The sequence below is a fragment of the Oncorhynchus keta genome, chromosome 4 (genome assembly GCF_023373465.1).
Source record: "Oncorhynchus keta strain PuntledgeMale-10-30-2019 chromosome 4, Oket_V2, whole genome shotgun sequence".
Taxonomy (NCBI): domain Eukaryota; kingdom Metazoa; phylum Chordata; class Actinopteri; order Salmoniformes; family Salmonidae; genus Oncorhynchus; species Oncorhynchus keta.
In genome coordinates, this window is record NC_068424.1 from 69,241,419 (window position 1) to 69,258,653 (window position 17,235).

Genomic DNA, 17,235 nt, shown 5'->3' on the forward strand with positions numbered 1-17,235 from the left:
TTTAGATCAACCTTTTTAATCTATCTTCTTCAACAGCAACACAAAGCATCAACAGCGATACATTCACATAAAAGTGTCACATACAGGGGAAAGAATCCAGTGTGTTCTGCTGGACTCCTTGGACTAGTCCCACCACCCAGAGATCCCACAGATAACTCAGCTAGGGGTGTGTTCAGAAGGCTAGTGAATGGTACTGTAACAGCCCATACGTGTTCTAGAACACACGCCAGGCTTCTAGAATCTAGAGAAGACATGGTTGTTGCTAGTGGCTACATACATCATGTCGGTAGTGAAAGAAAGCAAGTGTAGCTAACTATGTGTATCAAGTTAAAATCACTCCACAATGTATTAATCCTGTCATTTCTATCAGACCCAATGGCTGTTAACTTATTTAGATGTGTGTTAAAAACAAATAGGTGTTTTGAGAGATTTTTTAGACCACAAAAAAAACCAATAACAACTCACATTCATCTTAGTACCATGCAGTAACGCTGTAATGAACCTCCGCTCTGAAAGAAGGTCGGAGCGGATTTGGAATGGAGGAAGGTTTCGTTAACAAAACACAGTGTACAAAACATTAAGAACCCTTCCTAATATTGAGTTGCACTCCCCTTTGACCTCAGAACAGCCTCACTTCATTGGGGCAGTTGCTTTCCACAGTTGTGTCAAGTTGTCTGGATGTCCTTTGGGTGGTGGACCATTCTTGATACACACGGAAAAACTGTTGAGTGTGAAAAACCCAGCAGTGTCGCAGTTCTTGACACAAACCGGTCAGTCTGGCACCTATTACCATACCCTGTTCAAAGGCACTGCACAATATGTTATCTTGCCCATTCACCCTCTGAATGGCACACACACACACACGTTTACATTTGAGTCATTTAGCAGATGCTTTTATCCAGAGCGACATGTAGTGGTGAGTGCATACATTTTTATATTTTGTTTGTACTGGTCCCACGTGGGAATCGAACCCACAAACCTGGCGTTGCAAGTGCCATGCTCTACCAGAAATCCTTCTTCAACCTGTCTCCTCCCCTTCATCTACGCTGATTGAAGTGGATATAACAAGAGACATCAATAATGGATCATAGCTTTCACCTGTAGTCACCTGGTCAGTCTGTCATGGAAAGAGGTCTTAATGTTTTGTATACAAGCACACACACTTCCTCAAAGCACACCAATGAGGGTGGCAGTACCAAGATTACATTTAAGATGCTCTAAATTAATTTGATATACAATCTCTTAAGTGAATATTGTTTCAAACCATGGCAGTTTATTGATGCAACTGAAAATCTAGAAAACTAAGGCACAATCACTAACGTGCACGAAAAATCTATCCCCCCAAAAATGTAATATATTAAATCTAGGAAAAACTAAAAAAGTCCAAAAAAGCAGACTAAAACCTGCACAATTTAAATAGTGTATCTAAAAAAATTAAAATAAACTACCTCACTCACGTGTTTAGCACTTGTGTAAATTCAAGAGCACACAGGGTGCCATTTTTAAAAAGGTTTGAGTGTAAAGAAAGAGAGAAATGAATAGGGAAAGAACAGAAAGAGAGGACGAGGGAGGGGAAGAGAAGGAGCGCTCCCAGTGGATCACCATACAAGGAGAGGAAACACGCTCAGGTTAGGTTGAGTCATACACAGGCACAGGCTAATATTGAGAAAACATAACGACCAGACATCATCCTACACATGCAGTACGTACTCATCCGTGTACAGTTTTGTACAAACCGACACACGCTCCCTCAAATGTACACCCACTGCTTATACAAACCAAAATGAACACACACACTAAAACATTCAACAGTCTATAAATAAGACTATTCAAATGAAAATTCAAGTTTTCACAACAGGCAATGGACCATGGCCTAAAGTAGCTTATAAAAATTAAATAAAAACAAGGCACCATTTCTCATTTGAACCACAACAAGGAAATCTGAAGCAGTAGATTTGTAAAGAACAGTACTGTAGTAGGTGCATAGAAACCAATGAGCCTCTGTATAACTCGAAGAAATGTCTTGTCTTAAACGTCAGCAAGGGACAGTTGTCCCTCTTCAGGTGTTTCAGTACACAAGAGATGAAACAGGTTTTATTCGGGTCAGTACATCAGGGCAGGAGGTGGGGGTCAGTACACAGCAGGTCCAGTGAAATGAACTCCTCCTCCGACGGTCTTCCAGTGGATCTGTACAAACACTGACACACGGCATAAACAAATACACTCAACCATATGTGGAACTTGTGAACCCACACAGGAGAGAGAGAGGTGGATTGCCATGGGGGACGCCCTACTCTCCCAAGGAGGACCAGACGATTAAGTCAGTCATATGTGGAACTAGTGAACCCACAAAGGAGAGAGAGAGGTGGATTGCCATGGGGGACGCCCTACTCTCCCAAGGAGGACCAGACGATTAAGTCAGTCATATGTGGAACTAGTGAACCCACAAAGGAGAGAGAGAGGTGGATTGCCATGGGGGACGCCCTACTCTCCCAAGGAGGACCAGACGATTAAGTCAGTCATATGTGGAACTTGTGAACCCACAAAGGAGAGAGAGAGGTGGATTGCCATGGGGGACGCCCTACTCTCCCAAGGAGGACCAGACGATTAAGTCAGTCATATGTGGAACTAGTTAATGTCATCTCCACATGAAACGTCCTTTCTAAAGACAACATTATGCAACTACAGACTTTGTATAATCTATCACAATCACATAGTGGTTTACATTACGACTACACAAACCGTGTGATAATTGTGAAATACGTGCTGAACGTAAACTGTGTGATGATGCAGCTGTTATTTGTGTGACCGGTGCAGATATTAGTTTCTAAGGGGCTAAACGCTTCACCTGTTTGGGGTTAATCAGGGTCCTCCTGCCCCCCCTCCCTCTGGCCGGGATCTCTCTGGGGGCGGGGCATAGCAGCAGTACCCAGGAGCCCCCTCCTCACAATGTACGGACAGCCTAGACCACTGGGAATGTCAGCAAAACCTGGAGAATATGGGAGAAGGAGCCATGTGAACATTTAGTACTGTTTATATAATGCTAGTGGGAGGTGGTATGTTTACTAGGGGTGCTAGGAGGAAGACATACAGAACCAGTCAAAAGTTTTAACACCTACTCAATCAAAGGTTTTTCTTTATTTGGACTATTTTCTACATTGTAGAATAATAGTGAAGACATCTAAACAATTAAATAACACAAATGTAATCATGTAGTAACAAAAATTGGAGATTTGAGATTCTTCAAACTAGCCATCCTTTGCCTTGATGACAGCTTTGCACACAGGTAGTCACCTGGAATGCATTTCAATTAGACACAGTTTGATACCATCCCACAGGTTAAGCTCATATCTGTTGTCTGTTTCGGTGTCTGTAAGGTCTGATGGAGAGTTGGTTTGATTAGAGTGGTTGATGATTTGACAGGCTGAAAATATAAACACAGATCTTTTGATAACCCACAGTGGTAAAGAATGGTGAGCTGATTTTAATAGTATATAGGCTTCACCTCTGGCCAATAATAACAACCCCCCTTCGCTGTGATATTAAAATACACAGCATTAACAAAACAGCACCCGTGTCCCCTCTCCTCACCTTTCATGACCACCTCAGGCAGGCCGTAGGGTTCGTATTCCGTATCATCGTACGCTGCAGACATCTGAGTCCGGTTACGACGGATCCGCTCCGCAAGACGGGCTGGGTCAGCAGGGATCGGGAAGGACCCAGAAAACAACATCCTGTCCCCCTCGGCCTCAGACATCTGGACTGGTGACACAGGGGGTGATTCTGTGGGTTCTTCATCATTCTCCTCCTCCTCCGTCTGTGTGTATACGTGGTGTGTTTCTGGTAGGGCGCCTGTTTCTCTCCCCTCCTCTGTCTGAGAGCTGGTACTACTCACATCTACAGAGCTCAATCTCTCTTGACCTGTCCATCCTGCTGGTATGACCTTTGAACTCAGAACCTTGGTCTCCACCATCGTTCTCTCAGTTCGCCACTCTGATGTAGTGGTGACAGTTCTACGGACCGAGGAGTGACTTTTATTCTCAACACCAGTGGAGATTGGTACCTCTTGATGGTGACTGGAATGGTTGATTTCAGAGGACTGTGCTTCAGTGGATTGAGCCTCAGCGAGAGATAGAGTGGGGAACTCTTTGTTATCTAGTTCTATGACGTCTAGATTGTGCCTTGAGACTATTTCTTTGGCCTGGGTCTCATCTGTTGCTCTGGAAGTATTTGGATTGGTCTTGTTTTCTGAATCATCTTGGTTAGTGTGCTCTGTTGCCTTGGTCTGGAGCTCTGAGATTTGGTAAACATCTTTGGTGATGTCTGCTTCTTCACCATCTTCCCCATGTTCATTGGTCTGTTTTTCCGTCTCTTGGGGATGTGTAGATTTGTTCTTTCTGGATGGGTTTTGGAGACTCTTTGCTTCAGGAGAATTGCAGTGATGCAGTCTAGACCAATAAAAACAGATCAATCATATTTAAATTCAAACTTTGAAATCGCCATAGACAGAACATGAAAACTGCTCATCACAGAAACTGTTACAACCAATTCATAATAACAAAAACCGGTCATTGCAATTGTCAATCAATAATTTGTGCGTAGCCCCTGTGTGTTACCTTGAGGCCAGGGTCCTCCCATACAGTCTACTGGAGGTACAGGAGAGAAGCAGCTCATCCTCTCTGATCACCATCACACTGCTGTGTTGGCCAGGGCTGAGGGTAGTAGTGTTGTGTCCAGGGCTGGGGGTAGCAGTGTTGTGTCCAGGGCTGAGGGTAGCAGTGTTGTGTCCAGGGCTGAGGGTAGCAGTGTTGTGTCCAGGGCTGAGGGTAGCAGTGTTGTGTCCAGGGCTGAGGGTAGCAGTGTTGTGTCCAGGGCTGAGGGTAGCAGTGTTGTGTCCAGGGCTGAGGGTAGCAGTGTTGTGTCCAGGGCTGAGGGTAGCAGTGTTGTGGCCAGGGCTGAGAGTAGCAGTGTTGTGTCCAGGGCTGAGGGTAGTAGTGTTGTGTCCAGGGCTGAGGGTAGCAGTGTTGTGTCCAGGGCTGAGGGTAGCAGTGTTGTGCCCAGGGCTGAGGGTAGCAGTGTTGTGTCCAGGACTGAGGGTAGCAGTGTTGTGTCCAGGGCTGAGGGTAGCAGTGTTGTGGCCAGGGCTGAGGGTAGCAGTGTTGTGGCCAGGGCTGAGGGTAGCAGTGTTGTGGCCAGGGCTGAGGGTAGCAGTGTTGTGGCCAGGGCTGAGGGTAGCAGTGTTGTGGCCAGGGCTGAGGGTAACAGAGGTGAGGTCCTCTGGGTCTAGACAGAGGGGCTGGGCCATTAGCCTCCACACTGTCAGCTCCTCAGCCTGCCTCTGGTTCTCCTCAGAGAGAGACTGCAGTTCAGCCTGCAGCATCACCACCTGGACAGGAGAGAGAGAATAACATTAATAAAACTAATAAAATACAGATTTATTTAAAATAGCTGGTTTGTATATAGCATTCTGTAGTAGTAGCATTCTGTTGTGGATGTTTACAACCACATGCTTAAGCTATGGGGGGAAATTATTCAAGTATTTACGGTAACTTACATTGATAACTATGTTCACAGTAAGAGTTAGAGTACAGAAACCTACCTGCTTCTCTAGGCAGGTGATCTGGAGTGGAGCCAGTGGAGTAGTGTCTAGTAGAGTCTCATCCCCTGCCTCCATCTCCTTCACTCCTTCAGGCTCTACTGCCCCTCTCCCCTCATCCCCTGCCTCCATCTCCTTCACTCCTTCAGACTCTACTGCCCCTCTCCCCTCATCCCCTGCCTCCATCTCCTTCACTCCTTCAGACTCTACAGCCCCTCTCCCCTCATCCCCTGCCTCCATCTCCTTCACTCCTTCAGACTCTACTGCCCCTCTCCCCTCATCCCCTGCCTCCATCTCCTTCACTCCTTCAGACTCAACTGCCCCTCTCCCCTCATCCCCTGCCTCCATCTCCTTCACTCCTTCAGACTCTACTGCCCCTCTCCCCTCATCCCCTGCCTCCATCTCCTTCACTCCTTCAGACTCTACTGCCCCTCTCCCCTCATCCCCTGCCTCCATCTCCTTCACTCCTTCAGACTCTACTGCCCCTCTCCCCTCATCCCCTGCCTCCATCTCCTTCACTCCTTCTCCCTCTCTCCCCTCATCCCCAGCTCCCGTCTCCCTCCCTCCGTCCAACTCTACTCCCCCTCTCCCCATCTCCTTCACTCCTTCAGACTCTACTCCCCCTCTCTCCTCATCTACAGGCTTCCCTCCATCATGCAGTGTGGCCTCACGTCCCGAGGTGATAATGTCACTGATTTGCTTTAGCTCTCCAGAGGTGGAATTAACTTCCTGTCCTCCTCTCTGCTTTTTTCTATTCCTTCTCTTTGCTTTTCTTTCAGCCGGTTCTTCACAAGTCGCTGGTAGTGTTGTGTTACTGACAGAACTAGTTTCTTGGTCTGTGTTTGCCACATCTGGAAGTGTCAGTTTCAGCAGTTCGTTCTTCTGTTTTAGAGACTGCAGCTCTACAGCTAAACTCTCTCCGCTATCTTGTCTGTCCTGTCCACTGGTGTCTTCTGGTCTGTTGATAGGACCAGAAGCTTTCTCCAGCTCTGCAGTAAAACATGTGTTCTCAGTCCTGGTTAGACTCGGGTCTCTCTGAGATAGCTGTAACTCCTTCGTTGAATGTTGTTCTTCACTACGGATGCGTTTCATCTCAGAACTCTCAGACGGTTCCATCTGCCCTTTGGAACATGCTACAGTTAATCTGTCAGATTTGAATTTCTCTTTGTTTCTCGTCTCTTCACTCCTGCCTGGCTGGGCAGAAGCCTTAGAATCCACCATCTTCTCTGTATTATGTTCAGCAGGATGGCCGCCCAGAGTGGTACTGCTATCTGTTACATCATGCCATTCAGTGACACAGTTTTTCTGTGGAGTGGTCAGCTGACCTCCCTCATCACAAAGTGTAGAGGAAGCCTGGGTAGTGTTCAGTGGGTTGATTGTTATGTCTGTAGTGTCTTCTATCCCGGAGGCAGACTCATTCTGAGTGCTATGTGTCATCTGATGTATATCTGTGTAATGGTCAGCCTGCTGAGGGGTTATAGTTACCCTAGTGCTCTTTATCTCCTCCTCCTGTCTCTCTTCCTCTCGTCTCTCTCTCTCTTTCTCCATCCCCTGTCTGAGCGTGGCCAATTCATCTCTGCAGCGCTGCAGTTCCTTTCCCTGCCTGAGAAGGCCGCCCTCCTTCTCCTGCAGCTCTGCCAGCAGGTCCTGGATGTGTCTGCTCTGGTGGTCGAAGGCCAGGGTCAGCTGCTGGGTCTGCCTGGTCACCTGGCTCTGTAAAGCCTCCAGCTTTGCCTGGGAGTGTATAGCTCGTCCAGCCTCCCTGGCACTCTCCCCCCGCAGACGCTCCACCTCTTGGGCTAGATCTGAGGCAGAGAAGCCTGCACTCTGGAGTGCCAGTGGGGTTTTCTCCATGTCCGAGGGAGATACACCTCTCAGAGTGTCTTTATTGGTCTCTCCCTGGTCTGAGGAAGATATCCCTTTCTCAGCTTCCACAGTGGTTTCACCCAGCTCAGAGGCAGACATACCCCTCTGAGCCTCCACAATGGCCTCTCCCTCACCAATAGGTCTGGAGAGTTCTGGTGCTTTGTTCAGAGTTCCTTCTTCCCGGATCAGATCAGCTGTTGTTGCCTGCGGGACAACAGTGGTGGACTCACACAGGAGATGGTGCTGGTCTGGAGATGGTAGTAGCTTGTTGGAGTTAGAGGGGATGTCATGGTGCATGGTGAGATATGTCAGAGGGGTGTTTTTATCTACCATGTTCTTCCTTTCAAGACCTCCACGGTTCTTCAGCTCCTCCAACTCTGCCTGGAGCTCTTCCAGCTTCACAGTAAGTTCAATCGTTCCTTCGATCCCTTTGTTTTTCAATCTCTTCCTCTCCTCCTCCTTTTCCATTTCTCTCTCCTCCTGTTCTATCAAGAGCTCAGTCTTCAACTCAGCCAGCTGCTTCTTTAGCTGGAGATTCAGCAGCATGCTTTCAGACTCCCGGTCGTCTCTCTCCCTCCCTTTCCTTTCCTCCACTCTCTCCCTGTCCTCTGCATCTGTCCTGACCTGTATCTCAAGTTCAGCCAGTGCCTCCTTCAACCTCCCCATCTCGGCCCTCTCCTCCTCCTCATCCGTCTCTCTGGAGGTCTTGGTTTGGGAGGCGTGTTTGCGGCTGAGCTGCTTGAGCCTGGTCCTGGCCTCGGCCTCCGCTCTGCGCTGGGTCTCCAGATCCTCCAGTCTCCTTTGTAACTCATCCTTAACGTCCTGCAGCTCTGAACGCAGCTCTCTGTTCTCCCTCTGTAGGTCTCCCTCAGCCCCGGTGGTCTGGGCTCGGGCTTTGGAGTGGCTGGACAGGGTCTCGCTCTCGTAGTCTGTGTCGGAGCCAGCGGAGCTGGTGAGGTGGGGACTTTGGTCTGTTGGAGAAAGAGAGCTCGGTGTGTCGAGTGTGTTTTTGTCCTTGGTAGATGCTCCCTTTCCAGGGATGCAGCCATCTACTACGGACTCTGCCTCATCTTTTCTCTCATTCTCTCGTTTCCTCTCCTCCCCCCTCCCTCCTGCCCTCTGTCGTTTTTCAGAGTCTGTGGATCCAAACTCAGTAATGTGTTCTGAGTCAATGCCCTCTCCAGGTTCTCTCTCTGTGGGGTACTTTGCTCTCCGTTCCTCATTCCCTCTCTCCTCTGACTCCCTCGCTCGCTCCTCTCTGGCAGGTCTGTTGGTCTGAGCCGAGGGTGTGTGTGGGGCGTGGCGGCCATGTCGTGGTGGTGAGACTGGGGAAAAGCTCTGTCCTGCAGGGCTAAACGGAACTGGAGTCATTGGAGCAACAGAGGGCTGGACTGTCTTCTGGTCTGGAAATGGGAATAGGGAAAGAAACAAGGGAGAAAAAAATTAACTAAATGACTTATTATCATTCAAACTGGCATGTTAATTCAGCAAAATGTTACCAGAGAGACAAACATTTGGATAATCAACCAAATCGGGGTGTAATACCGCTGAAGGTCAGCAGGAGGCAGCAGTAACAAACGGCTAGCTTGTACAGCTCAAAGGAAGTTAGTGAGGGGGGAAAAGTATTTTGAAAGTCATGAACAGTCTGGTGTAGGATTTCACTATTTTGTTAACTCAAACACGTCCAGTTCAAATTTCTTAACCTTAAGACAACAGCATTGTCTAAGCGTCTCTTTTCATAAAGGGTAAATACCCCATTATCAACAACAGCCCTCTCTCCTCCTCATCACCTTCTAGTTCTTTGACACGTCGGCGGGCCTCAGCCAGATCCTCAGTCAGATTCTTCACCTCCTCCTCCAGTCCCCTCTCTCTCCTCCTGTTCTGCTCCAGAGTAACATTCAACCCCTCCCTCTCAAGCACTGTCTCCTATCGGAGAGCAACACATTCACATGCATACAGTCAATAACTATGTAATAACTATGCAATATCAACTATATAAACAACTTTTAATAACCAACATATTATTTCTGTAACATAACCCAATTCTATAGCAATAACATATAGACTTAAACAAGATAGTGCTAAATTATTCAGTTACTTCATAACGCGGCCACTGCTTAGTTCATGCATAATAGATTGACATATCTAGACAAAGGACACAAGAGTCTGTTCATAATTTTATGTGTGTATACCGTTAGTCTGGTTTGTGTTTGGGCCTCTTTCTTCTGGCTCTCCTTCAGTTCCCCCTCAGTCCATTTGACTTTCTCTTTCAGAATGTCTACATCCCTCTCCAACGCCTGCTTCTGAAGGGTCACCTGGGAGAGACATGAGGGACAGGAATATTACTCCATCATGGAGGAAGGAAGTACTAAGGAAAAGGTGGGGACTGGGGAGGGCTATGAGAAGGTCACATATAAAAAGGTAGTAGAAATAGGAACTCTTGAGGAAAGGGCAGGAGGCCAACGGAGAGGAAACAATGGAAGGACGGGTTGGAGAGGATCTGGGAAAAGAGAGGGTCGCGTGGTGTGTCCGCCTAAACGACGGGTCGCGTGGTGTGTCCGCCTAAACGACGGGTCGCGTGGTGTGTCCGCCTAAACGACGGGTCGCGTGGTGTGTCCGCCTAAACGACGGGTCGCGTGGTGTGTCCGCCTAAACGACGGGTCGCGTGGTGTGTCCGCCTAAACGACGGGTCGCGTGGTGTGTCCGCCTAAACGACGGGTCGCGTGGTGTGTCCGCCTAAACGACGGGTCGCGTGGTGTGTCCGCCTAAACGACGGGTCGCGTGGTGTGTCCGCCTAAACGACGGGTCGCGTGGTGTGTCCGCCTAAACGACGGGTCGCGTGGTGTGTCCGCCTAAACGACGGGTCGCGTGGTGTGTCCGCCTAAACGACGGGTCGCGTGGTGTGTCCGCCTAAACGACGGGTCGCGTGGTGTGTCCGCCTAAACGACGGGTCGCGTGGTGTGTCCGCCTAAACGACGGGTCGCGTGGTGTGTCCGCCTAAACGACGGGTCGCGTGGTGTGTCCGCCTAAACGACGGGTCGCGTGGTGTGTCCGCCTAAACGACGGGTCGCGTGGTGTGTCCGCCTAAACGACGGGTCGCGTGTTGTGTCCGCCTAAACGACGGGTCGCGTGTTGTGTCCGCCTAAACGACGGGTCGCGTGTTGTGTCCGCCTAAACGACGGGTCGCGTGTTGTGTCCGCCTAAACGACGGGTCGCGTGTTGTGTCCGCCTAAACGATGGGTCGCGTTGTATTGGTCTAAAGGACGGGTCGCGTGGTGTCCGCCTAAAGAACGGGTCGTGTTGTATCGGTCTAAAGGACAGCCGCACAAAGTGCAGTAAGCTACACACCAGGCAGAGAGATGGGGAAACGATCAAATCCATCAGATACATAGCAAACTACATGTAAACATGATCACATGTTTCTTGCTTACATGATGTAACACTCAAAACATTGGATACACTTCCATGCCATGGATAAAAACAACTAATGAATACCTCTACAAATTGATCAACCAATTTGAGGTTTATCAATTTGTGCAATGTCATTGTTGTGGAATTCACTGGTCTGGAATACACATGCTTATATTCCCCATGCTCAGACAAAGCCCTACAACCATTGGGCCGTTTAACTCGCATAATCACTTGAAAAGCAACACGTGAGCAGATTAAAAAGCTTATCAGTAATTCAAGATTATGTCAATCTGATTTGAGGCAGCTAGCTAAACCATATGAACTGTAGCTCTATTGTGTTCAGTGTGGGTTGGAGAGTGAGGAAGAGAATGGTTGTGTCCCCAAATGGCAGCCTATTCCCCATCTATGTGCCCTGGTTAAAAGAAGTGCACTATTAAGGGGAATAGGGTGCCATTTGGGACGTAACCAATGAATGCCGTATCAGATTGAACTAGATTAGATATATTACTGCGGTCAGGCCTGCCTTTACTAGACTGTGGTGACCGACAGAAGGAACTGAAAGTGATTTATTATTCATCATTCATGAACTAGAGCTTGAAAAGCTAAACATGTGTAGAGGTGGGGATGGGAAATATTAAGTAGCACCTGTGAGCCTGAAATAACCAGCATCTCTTTTACTGTAAAGTGCAACCATTTTGAAATGCACACCAATAACATCACACCATTCATGCACCTCCACATGCTCTTCCAGCCTCTGGTGGAAGTATCCTTCATGCCTCCACCCACTCCCACCAACCCTCCTTGGATGAGAATGATGACTACGTCAAGGCGAGTTATGTTTCCCAGAAGACAACAGCACATCAAGTCAAAGGTTCTGAACAGTCAGTCAGTCACACCAGTATTACCTTCCCCGCTCAACACTCCACTGGGACAAACCAAGAGGGGAGGAAAATACACAGAGAGAGAGAGACAGAGAGAAGAGAGGAAGCAAAAAAGAAAACAAGCAAGGTCAAGAAAGAAAAGAGAAACATTAGTTCATTGACCTTGAGAGCAGCACATAGCTGAACTCCATTGTGAGAGAGAGAAAGAGAGAGAGAGAGCGAGAACAAGAGGCAAGAAAGTAGACATTTTGAAACCCAGAGATATGAAAACAGTGAAGTAAAGAAAGTGTGTCTCTACCTTCTCAGACTGGGCCTGTAGTGTGTTGTGTAGTGTTCTGGCCTGCTGGACCTCCTGGTTCAGTTTGTTAACATCCAGCTGGTGCTGTTTCTCCACAGACTGACACTCTTTCTGCAGCTCCAACAAGTCCTGCAATACACCCAACATCATGGGCATCATAGATGTAGAGTAGACAGGATACCGAACTCTGTCCCAATGGCACACTATTTTCTACTATGTAGTGCACTACCCTATGGGCTCGGGTCAAAAGTAGTGCACTACATAGGGAATAGGGAGCCATTTGGGACACATGCCTGGATACTATTTTAATAACCGGATGCTTTGACAATTTGAACTCACAATACACGCACGAAACAGACACTAGACTTTTTTCCACATCACCTTCCACACCGTCACACCTGCGTGTGTAGTGCAGGGGCGTATGAGACCCTCAGACGCACACACAGCCTCTCTCCCCTCTCCTCACCCTCTGGTGTTGCTTGTCCAGGTCTCTGGTGCGTTGCTGGTGCTGCAGGCGGCTGCTCTCAGTGTTCTGTCTCTGACACTTCAGTTCCTCCTGCAGCTGCTTCCCACGCTGCTCCAACGACTGGGCCTGGAAAGGAGACACAGTATAACAATGTGACAGGTATGACTGTGTCCCTCTGCCTTGCCTGTCACACTCTTAAGTGCAGTCTGTGTTTGGCAGTCACTCACGTCTTTGTGTTTCATACAGTGTTAGTGTGTTGCATCCGTACCCGATCGCTCTCCTGTGAGATGCGCGTGTGAGCGAGGCTCAGTTCATCCTTGGCCCTCTGTAGACTTTGTTCTCTGGTGGTCAGGTCTTTCCTGGCGTTGGCTAGAGCATCCTGGGTTTGTCTGAACCGCTCACACTCAGCCTTCAGCTCCTCTTGTAGGCCACGCATACGCCCCTGCAGCTCTGCTACACACCCCGACACTGGGAGAGGTGGAGTGAGAGAGTGTTCCCCGTTTGCTTTGGCATTTAGGCAATGTGACTGTGCCTTTCTTACACATTTCATGTCAACAAAGGGTTGTGAATTAATATAAGTTGAGAGGGTGTTCGGGATTCAGTCAATACGTAGTGTTTTGCTGTAACATGTTTAGAATGTAAACAGGGAAGTGACTGATTTATCAGATAGCTGTCAGATTGATTGTCAGAACGATTAACACACGGATTAACACTGTAGCTGTGGTGACTATTGATTATTGTGAAAGTAGGACAATCCATCCAGAATGACTCATGGGAGTCAGTCAACTGTCAAGGCACTATCAGCTCTGTTTCCCCAATGCCCTTTACTCTAGTTTTGAGTTCCACAATTTCAACAGATTCTAAGTCACGTGAAATCCATTTTGAGCTCATTTCAAAGTACATTTGAGCAGTCTTGTCTCCTCTGTTGAGGAACGCAGTGTCTGTACTGAAAGGCCAGTAATTCAATGTGTCTGGAGCCATACAGGATGACACAAAGCCCATTACTGCAGCCAGCATCTACCGACCAGCAGGGAAGACAATGGGGGAGGGGAGGGGGGGTATTCAGGCTGAACGCACTCCCTGATGTCTCTGATTACACACTGTCTGACTCACACCTAAATTAAACATTGCCTCTCTCTCTGCCCCTCCTGCTGTCAAAGGAAGCTAGCAGTTTTTACTGATTTAATTTTAACGGCATCCTTCCTGCTCCAACCAGCACTCGAAAAACAAATCCACAATCCATATATTGTTGGCCGACTAATGGAAAACAAAAACAGCCCATATATTATTGGCCAACTAATGGAAACAAATACAACCCATATATTATTGGCCGTCTAATGGAAACAAATACAACCTATATATTATTGGACAACTAATGGAAACAAATACAACCTATATATTATTGGACAACTAATGGAAAACAAATTCAACCCATGTACAGTTGAAGTCGGAAGTTTACATACACATAGGTTCGAGTCATTAAAACTCGTTTTTCAACCATACCACAAATTTCTTCTTAACAAACTAGTATTGACAAGTCGGTTAGGACATCTACTTTGTGCATGACACAAGTCATTTTTCTAACAATTGTTTACAGACAGATTTCACTTATAATTCAATGCATCACAATTCCAGTGGGTCAAAAGTTTACATACACTAAGTTGACTGTGCCTTTAAACAGCTTGGAGAATTCCAGAAAATGATGTCATGGCTTTAGAAGCTTCTGATAGGCTAATTGACATCATTTGAGTCAATTGGAGGTATATCTGTGGATGTATTTCAAGGCGTACCTTCAAACCCGGTGCCTCTTTGCTTGACATCTTGGGAAAATCAAAAGAAATCAGCCAAGACCTCAAAAAAATTGGAGACCTCCACAAGCCTGAAGATACTACAATCAACAGTACAAACAATAGAATGCAAGTATAAACACCATGGGACCACGCAGACGTCATACCGCTCAGGAAGGAGACGAGTTCCGTCTCCTAGAGATTAACGTACTTTGGTGCGAAAAGTGCAACAGCAAAGGACCTTGTGAAGATGCTGGAGGAAACAGGTATCTATATCCACAGTAAAACAAGTCCTATATCGACATAACCTGAAAGGTCACTCAGCAAGGATGAAGCCACTGCTCCAAAACCGCCATAAAAAAGCCAGACTACGGTTTGCAACTGCAAGATCGTACTTTTTGGAGAAATGTCCTCGGGTCTGATGAAACAAAAATAGAACTGTTTGGCCATAATGAACATTGTTATGTTATGTTTGGAGGAAAAAGGGGGACGCTTGCAGGCCTAAGAACACCATCCCAACCCGAGAAGCACAGGGGTGGCAGCATCATGTTGTGAGGGTGCTTTGCTGCAGGAGGGACTGGTGCACTTCACAAAATAGATGGCATCATGAGGATGCAAAAGTATGTGGATTGATTGAAGCAACATCGCAAGAAATCAGTCAGGAAGTTAAAGCTTGGTCGCAAATGGGTCTTCCAAATAGACAATGACCCCAAGCATACTTCCAAAGTTGTGGCAAGATGGCTTAAGGACAACAAAGTCAAGGTATTGGAGTGGCCATCACAAAGCCCTGACCTCAATCCTATAGAAAATTTGTGAGCAGAACTGAAAAAGCGTGTGCGAGCAAGGAGGCCTACAAACCTGACTCAGTTACACCAGCTTTGTGAGGAGGAATGGGCCAAAATTCACCCAACTTATTGTGGGAAGCTTGTGGAAGGCTACCCGAAACGTTTGACCCAAGTTAAACAATTTAAAGGCAATGCTACCAAATACTAATTGAGTGTATGTAAACTTCTGACCCACTGGGAATGTGATGAAAGTAATAAAATCTGAAATAAATCATTCTCCCTACTATTATTCTGACATTTCACATTCTTAAAATCAAGTGGGGATCCTAACTGACCTAAGACAGGGAATTTTTACTATGATTAAATGTCAGGAATTGTGAAAAACTGAGTTTAAATGTATTTGGTGTATGTAAACTTCTGACTTCAACTGTATTATTGGTCTACTACTGGAAAACAAATCCTCTGATTTTTGGAAATACTAGAGATGAGACCAGACACATCAGAATTGATCAAATATGGTCTCTAGTACTGAGCAATAAGTCCTTTTCGAATTCGGTACCGTTTCGGTTGAGTTTTGTATATATACACTACCGTTCAAAAGTTTGGGGTCACTTAGAAATGCGCTTGTTGTAAATTACTATTGTATCTGGAAACGTTAGATTTTTTTATGGAATATCTACATAGGTGTACAGAGGCCCATTATCAGCAACCATCACTCCTGTGTTCCAATGGCACGTTACGTTAGCTAATCCAAGTTTATCATAGTTAAATAGTACCCGCAAAACACCAGTCTCAACGTATGCTGGCCTTCTCGGCAGAGTGCCTCTGTCCAATGTCTGTTCTTTTTCCCATCTTAATCTTTTATTGGCCAGTCAGAGATATGCCTAGAAGGCCAGTATCCCGGAGTCGCCTCTTCACTGTTGACGTTGAGATGTGTTTTGCGGGTACTATTTAATGAAGCTGCCAGTTGAGGACTTGTGAGGCGTCTGTCTAGTTTGAGAAACAATCTAATGTACTTGTCCTCTTGCTCAGTTGTGCACTGGGGCCTCCCTCTCCTCTTTCTATACTGATAAGAGACAGTCTGTGCTGTTCTGTGAAGGGAATAGTACACAGCGTTGTATGAGATCTTCAGTTTCTTGGCAATTTCTCACATGGAATTGCCTTCATTTGGTCAGAACAAGAATAGACTGACAAGTTTCAGAAGACAATTCTTTGTTTCTGGCAATTTTGAGCCAGTAATCGAACCCACAAATGCTGATAATCAACTTGTCTAAAGACCAGTTTTATTGATTCTTTAATAAGAACAACAGTTTTCAGCTGTGCTAACATAATTGCAAAAGGGTTTTCGATGATCAATTAGCCTTTTAAAATGATAAACTTGGATTAGCTAGCACAACGTGCCATTGGAACACAGGAGTGATGGTTGCTGATAATGGGCCTCTGTACGCCTATGTCGTTTCCAGCTACAATAGTCATTTACAACATTAACCATGTCGACACTGATGTTATTTTAAATGGACAATTTGTTTTATTTTCTTTGAAAAACAAGGGCATTTCTAAGTGACCCCAAACTTTTGAACGGTTATGCATATATATTTCTTTATCACCATTTCAGAAGTTCTTCAAGGTAAACAAGGCATACTTTTATGACTGCTGAATAACAACTAGCAATCACTTAGATCATGTATTTTCAGCTAGATACCTCAAAGAAACTGCTATACCTGTCGATCACACATTTTTCCATCTCTTCTCGCAGCAGCTGTAAACGAAATACAGACCGGACAATTTGGCGCGACATGGATTATGGTCATTGTAGTTAATTACCACGTTTCCTGCACTAAACTATGTAAAACAGTGGTATTTCTACTTTTTCAGCAGGGACACCATTTTTTCCCAAGAATTTCTTCTGACCCCACCACACCCTAAATCTAACGGCAACAGTAAAATCTGAATTTCGATTTTTACAACAAATAAACCTAAATCTATTGCATTTTTATCTCATCAAAATGAAGAGAAACCAATAAATACATTTGCACAATAAAACTGCATCTTTAGCCTTCTCAAAAACATGTGTATATTGTCCCATAAAATAATCTGTACTCTTACATTTTCTTCCCCCATTATTATTGTAGAGTTTGACGACTC

At 46.3% G+C, this 17,235-nt stretch overlaps 1 protein-coding gene across 3 annotated transcripts in view; it reads right to left on the minus strand.

The window, feature by feature from the left end:
* si:dkeyp-115e12.6 (centromere protein F) overlaps nt 1–17,235 on the minus strand; it is a 22,187-nt gene continuing 4,952 nt past the window's right edge. For all 3 annotated transcript variants that reach the window (XM_052513905.1, XM_052513886.1, XM_052513897.1), the window contains exons 7-16: nt 12,787–12,986; nt 12,519–12,644; nt 12,053–12,181; nt 9,655–9,777; nt 9,253–9,388; nt 5,600–8,865; nt 4,617–5,386; nt 3,592–4,448; nt 2,849–2,989; nt 1–2,198 (exon numbers count right to left, since the gene is read on the minus strand). In XM_052513905.1, the coding sequence (XP_052369865.1) occupies nt 2,859–2,989; nt 3,592–4,448; nt 4,617–5,386; nt 5,600–8,865; nt 9,253–9,388; nt 9,655–9,777; nt 12,053–12,181; nt 12,519–12,644; nt 12,787–12,986 (5,738 nt within the window). In that variant the 3' untranslated portion in view covers nt 1–2,198; nt 2,849–2,858. The remainder of the gene's footprint in view (nt 2,199–2,848; nt 2,990–3,591; nt 4,449–4,616; nt 5,387–5,599; nt 8,866–9,252; nt 9,389–9,654; nt 9,778–12,052; nt 12,182–12,518; nt 12,645–12,786; nt 12,987–17,235) is intronic.